The sequence below is a fragment of the Cucurbita maxima genome, unplaced genomic scaffold (genome assembly GCF_002738345.1).
Source record: "Cucurbita maxima cultivar Rimu unplaced genomic scaffold, Cmax_1.0 Cma_Scf00079, whole genome shotgun sequence".
NCBI classification, from domain to species: domain Eukaryota; kingdom Viridiplantae; phylum Streptophyta; class Magnoliopsida; order Cucurbitales; family Cucurbitaceae; genus Cucurbita; species Cucurbita maxima.
This window is the reverse complement of record NW_019272095.1, coordinates 295653-302167: the sequence shown is the minus strand read 5'-3', so window position 1 is coordinate 302167 and position 6515 is coordinate 295653. Positions and strand designations below refer to the sequence as shown.

The 6515-nt window shown below is 36.0% G+C and overlaps 1 protein-coding gene across 1 annotated transcript in view; it reads right to left on the bottom strand.

Moving 5' to 3' along the window:
* Positions 1 to 1521: 1521 nt before the first annotated feature.
* The window catches only part of LOC111472603 (agamous-like MADS-box protein AGL12), a 7492-nt gene continuing 2498 nt past the window's right edge, over positions 1522 to 6515 (bottom strand). The window contains exons 3-7 of the mRNA XM_023118223.1: positions 4952 to 5010; positions 4575 to 4680; positions 4442 to 4483; positions 1929 to 1970; positions 1522 to 1851 (exon numbers count right to left, since the gene is read on the bottom strand). Of these exons, the coding sequence (XP_022973991.1) occupies positions 1747 to 1851; positions 1929 to 1970; positions 4442 to 4483; positions 4575 to 4680; positions 4952 to 5010 (354 nt within the window). The 3' untranslated portion in view covers positions 1522 to 1746. The remainder of the gene's footprint in view (positions 1852 to 1928; positions 1971 to 4441; positions 4484 to 4574; positions 4681 to 4951; positions 5011 to 6515) is intronic.

Below are 6515 nucleotides of genomic sequence, written 5' to 3'. Positions count from 1 at the left end.
TTTTTTTTTTTTTTTTTTTTTTTTTTTTTTTTTTTTTTTTTTTTTTTTTTTTTTTTTTTTTTTTTTTTTTTTTTTTTTACTGTTAGATTGCACAACAACTCACGATCTAGATGAACACAAAGAATGGGAGAGAGAAAATGCAAGGAGGAATATTGGCTAAATGTTTTGTATTTTTAGTTCAAGTATGTACAATACCGAGCATACAAAAAGTACATTTTCAAATTTTTACCTAATCGTATATATATATGGTTCAGTATACTATATATAACTTTACCATATATAACCATCTACTATATATATATATATCACTATCTACCATATAGCTTGATCGGATATAGTTTTTTTACTCTACATAGCTATTTATATGAACATTTACTTCATTTACCATATATATAGCTTTATAACAGTTGAGTAAGCTATAAATAAAGCATCACGCTCTAAGCTAAAATTTTCCTATGTAGTTTCATTTGGAAGAAGAATTAAACGTACTCTCAAACTAGAGTTATAAGCGTTTAATTTTTTTTTCTCTTTCCTAGATTTCTTCTAAATTCTAGAGTTATAGTCCATAACCTATACACGAACTTGATTCACCATTGAAGAAGGTTGAAGGAAGCTTTAAAAATTCAATCTGTGGCTATATGCAAATTTTTCGTGTGATATCTTTCTCATTCGATTTTTACACCTCCAAGTAATATTTCCATGAAAGACATTGAAGCCAAATAAGTCCAGGAACGTGACTGAGAATGTTTGCTTAATCCACTCCACCTAAATGGTGTGTGAAAGTTCTCTAGTTACAATCAAATAAATTACAATGATATGAAAATACTAACAAATGGAAAGAACCATATATGTAAAGATACCTATGTAAAGAGATATTTGTCTTATAATAATAAAAAATATATATGGTAAACTATAATTTAGTAATAAATATTCTTAATAGTGACAAATTAAAGAAATTCATTTTTTAGTAAAATTTGAATCCTGACTTCTCGTCCCTCTCGTTCAAAATTGGATATTCCATTAGCTCGTTTTTTTTTATGAAGAATTATGAATCGAGCTACCCAAGAAAGCCAAGTTCTGCATTTTGGGTAAATTGTTGATCGAGGAGAAAACTTCAAAAATTGACCATGATTTCACAAACTCATCCCTCCAAAATAAATTCTCGAGCTTGAAAGATATACATGGGAGAATTTTCGTGAAGAAGTCGTGGCCTAAAATGGTCCCAATCGTCCAACCCAATAACAACTTCCTCTAGGGTTACTTCGGCAAAGAAAATAGCTTTCAACCAACTTTAGGAGACGATAACTTGTTTCATAGTCTACCAAAAGATATGTACTCAGTTTCTACTTCTTTTAAGTACATTCGATACTATTCTATGAGCAAAGTTTAAATAAGTATTCTAGTGAGCTACCTGTCTCGATTAGCGTTTGATTCTTCCGAAATTAGTGCTTTTTCGTTGTCCATATTTCACCAAATCTTTTAAATCAATTTAAAAATAGCATGATAGCATGGATAGTAACATTACAAAAGAAAAGAGTTGCAAACTTCATAATGATGACACTGATCATCATTGCCGACAATGCAATTAGCAATGTACATGCATTGTCGTTATTTGCATAAAAACAACGTTAAAGTCTGCTAAAAGTAGTAAAACAGCAACCTCAACCTCACACGAGTGAGTAGCTACACAGATGTCTTCATGTCTTTACATTAAAACATATAACATATGCTTTTCTAGCAGCTAACTTAAGTGCAAAGCTGAAATAACTCATCCTGTATTGTTAGTGGATATTGACAGTTAGTAATATTCACAGCTTCAATGTTAGTTGTGTTGCAAATGTTTTCCTCCATCTGAAAATACGCCAAAGTTCATACGTTACCGCTTTTATGAAAATAACAATTTAGTTATCGATATTCGAGTTGATTACCTTATCGTGAAGATACTTGTTGGCAGCTTTCAGTATGAGTTCCTTAAATACATAAAAGAAAATTTTATTAGTGTATTGCCCAAAAAAGAGTATTTTTTAGGAAATATATGTTTTTGTAAACATTTTCTTAATAAAAATTTGTTCCATAAGTTTATTGATAAATTTGTTCTAACACTAGAAGTAACTCTATTAATGTCAAAATACTATTAAATGACGACTATAAATCATAATGAACTAATAATTTCAAATTTGAGTAGTTGCTAGAGTTCGTTACTAATCACGAATAGTGGTCACTAATCATTTGTCATTGGTCTCAATCCTTTCACTTGCTAGTAGTCCGGTCCTCGATCTCCAACCTTGGTCATTGCCAATTGGGTTTAGGAATCAGTGATTAATAATCGAGATTAGGGATCGATAACTAGCAACCAAGACTAAGGACATGCGACTAGCGACTGTGGGCAAGGGCTGTGGGTAGCAATCACTCCATCAATGTGAGATCTCATATCGGTTGGGGAGGAGAACAAAGTATTCTTTATAAGGGTCTGGAAACTTCTCCCTAGCAGACGTGTTTTAAAAACCTAGAGGGGAAGCCCGAAAGAGAAAGCCCAAAGAAGACAATATCTGCTAGCGGTAGGCTTGGGCCGTATTAGAGTCATATACTGGATGATGTGCCAGCAAGGAGGCTGAGCCCTAAAGGGGGTGGATATGGGGCGGTCTACCAACAAGGACGTTAGGTCCCGGGGAGGGGGGGGGGGGGNGGGGGGGGGGGGGGGGGGGGGGGGGGGGGGGGGGGGGGGGGGGGGGGGGGGGGGGGGGGGGGGGGGGGGGGGGGGGGGGGGGGGGGGGGGGGGGTGGATTAGGGGGTCTCACATTGATTGGAGAAGGGAATGATTGTCAGCGAAGACGTTGGGCCTCGAAGGGGGAGGGGGGTGGATTGTGAGATTCCACATTGGTTGGGGAGGTGAACGAAGTATTCTTTATAAGGGTGTGGAAACTTCTCTCTAGAAGACGTGTTTTAAAAACCTTGAGGGGAAGCCCAAAAGGGAAAACTCAAAGAGGATAATATCTGCTTGCGGTGGGCTTGGGCCGTTACAAATGGTATTAGAGCCATACATCGGACGATGTACCAGCAAGGATGCTGAGCCCAGAAGGGGGTCGACACGAGGCGGTGTGCCAACAAGGATGCTAGACCCCAAAGGGGGTGGTCGTTGCTAATCGTTGGGTCCACATTCCTTTGTCTTGCCACCAACTACCAATTATTGTTGATGAAGATCGAGAATTTTTGACCTACAACTTGAATCAACAACCAATGGCCAACAATTAGGACCATGGACAAGAGACTAGTGACAAACAACTAGGACCGAGGATTAACAACGAATAATCGATAACGACTAGATTATTGACTATTTGCCACTCCAATGATTGGGAAGGGGGACTTGAGACAAGCGTCTAGGACTTGGGATCAACAATCAATTACTTGTGATCGAGAACAATGACAAGTAATCAACGACCACCTAGTGATAGTGGTGATCGTTTGAGGACTGATGACTAGTGACCAAAAGCAACAACTCGTCACTAGTTAATAGACCCTTGGGGGGTTATTGATGTTAGGAACTACATACCTCCGAAATGGTATTATATTATCTACCTTGAGCATAAGTTCTCATGGTATTATACCAATGGAGAGTATTCTTATTTAAGAACCCATGATCAACCTCTTAATTAGCCAATGTGGGACTACTCTCCCAACCATCCTCAACAATCCTCCCTCGAACAAAGTACACCATAGAACCTTCCCTAAGGCCTATGCATCCCTCAAACATCCTCCCCTTGATCAAGGCTCGACTCCTCCTCTGAAGCCCTCGATCAAAATACATCATTTGTTCGACACTTTAATCACTTTTGACTACACCTTCGAGGCTCACAACTTTTTTGTTTGAAATTTGAGAATTCTATTGACATAGCTAAGTTAAGGGCATAATACTGATACCATGTTAGGAACCACAAACCTTCACAATGGTATAATATTGTCCACTTTGAGTATAAGCTCTCATGATTTTGGTTTTGGTTTTCCCAAAAGGCCCTCATACCAATGGAGATATATTCCAATACTTATAAACTCATAATCAACTCCTTAATTAGTCGACGTGGAACTTCTCTCCCAACAATCCTCAAGAGTAGATTGCCTATATCCCTAGTCTTGATTTCAGTCATTGACTACTAATCACCAAAGTGGTCATTGGTTATTAGACCCTGGCCCGATCACTAGCCACTGTCCTCAATCACTAACGACTAGTCATCAGTTGCCTATCATAAATTTCCAATCCCGAGCCCTTAATCGTTAGTCTCCAGTAGTGGGTGGTGGTTCACGGTCATCGTCAGTGAACATTCATGGTCGACAATGGCCATTAATGTTCATTTTCTTCTCAAACCCATTTTTTATTTCCAAATTTGATTCCTAATCAACTAAATAACATAAATTAAGCCAAAGAAGAAAAAAAAAAAAATCGAACCTGGTTCCTCAATGCATCAATCTCTTCACACATGAACTTCATCTGCATCACAAAGGTCAATTAATTTCAATGCCTATAAGAACACATCAAAGTGACCAAAAGGTAGACTTTTTGGTTTGTTTTGAAAGCATACCTTTGTAGAACGCACTTGACAAATCCAAATCTCAAGTTGCTTCTCAAGCATATCAAGCTCATCCAATGTCCTTATTCCTTCCACTCCTCCTCCTCCTAAAGCATTCCTACATATATATATATACAAATTCGATCGTCGCTATCGATGTACACAACTTAAGAACTACGAATATCGACGGGAGATATAAACATGACACAGACACAAACATGCCAACATGTTTTTTTTTCTTAAAACCTAGGATTTGCATGGAAACATTAATTAAACTATGATGAATATGTTTTGTCTTATTAACGTGAATGAAGATTAAGTAGTTATGATATCATAACATCGATCAAAAGATCTATTAATTGAATTATTCGAATAAGAAATCTTTATACCTGAGACCCTTTAGAACTTCAATTTCTTGTTTCAGCCTGTTGACCTCCTCCTTTACTTCCTAGATAGCCATGCATTTATGTAAATAGCTTTAATCAAGACATAATAATATTAACTATGATAATAATAGTATCATGTATGAAAGCAACATTAACAAATTCGAGTCGAATCATATTTTGGTTATATAGGACACAAATACAGGAAAAAGGGTCGAGAAATTTTGAAGTTGTACGTGAACTTTGTGTTCGGAACACAATTACTCTCGAGACTAATAAAGTTTCCTCTTTCTAAGATGAAAACTTCCTTTTTCTAAAATATCTAATATCTAAATCTTTATCTTTAAACATTATATATAAAAGTGGGGTAGGGTGGGACAGGAATTGGAGCGAGGTTAGGGTGGAGAATATTATCCCGTCCCTCATTAGTAAAATGGAGAAAAATCTCTCTTCCACTCTTTCATCCATTCTCCATTTAAACTCGAGTTAGATAGACATCTCTACTCACCCATCTCAACCTCTCTCAACCTTGCTCTTATTGTCAGACTCCCTCTCTTGCTTAGGTTTCTCTCTCGGTCGACTCTTTCATTCAATACTCTCGATCTGTCCTAGCCCAACCCTCCTCTAATGTTAGGTTGTCATGTATAGCGTTGCTCTCCTCATGTTTTCGCTAAATGCAGTTCGTCTCTCTTTTGATTAGTCCTCGATCTCTCTCACGCAACATTCTCTCTGATGCACGTTCACCTTTGGTTGCCACACATGGCTCATCATCGGGTTCCAAGGCCTCTCTTTTCGGATTGTTTGGTTGAATTTGGAAAGAGTTTTCGATTAGAAGCTACTTGAACGCCTTATAGCTAGATTTGGTGTTTTCTATTTAAAATGTTTATATGATTAGAATGAAATATCTTCTATTTTGTATCATACGTGACTTAACACTCTAACCCTAACAACTATAATGGAGACCTAATTAACCAAGTCACTTATCCCTTTTGACAACTTTATCTAAAAGAAAGAAAAAGTTTCAGCCTTTTATTTATAATTTCTTTAGTTTAGTGCTTTTTAGCACACTTCTCCATTCATAAAATAAAATTATGTATATAAAAGTTCTTTTGTTTCGTCTCAAATTTTGGTCACGATTATTAAATCATAAATCGAGATATCGATTTTACCTATAGGGACCTGTCGCTAACTTGTCTTGCAAAGACTCGTCCGAATGAAAAAGAGATTCCTCATTTAAACGTATAATGGAGAGGGAGTGGAAAACATTTTTCCCATAAATGAAGCCAGAGAGACAGATTATATTCCCTATCCTCATCTTCGTCCCATAGTGAGAGAAAAAAATCGGAATTGTTTAGTTGTTTAATTAATTTTAATACTCTAAAGATGTTGTAATATAAAATATTTTTACAAATTTTTAATAAGAATTATATTGAAAAAATGAAAACTTTTAAAAAGAAAAACGAAGCTTTTGTCACATCAAATTAAAATAAGTAAAAAAAAAAAAAAAAAAAAAAAAAAAAAAAAAAAAAAAAAAAAAAAAAAAAAAAAAAAAAAAAAAAAAAAAAAAAAA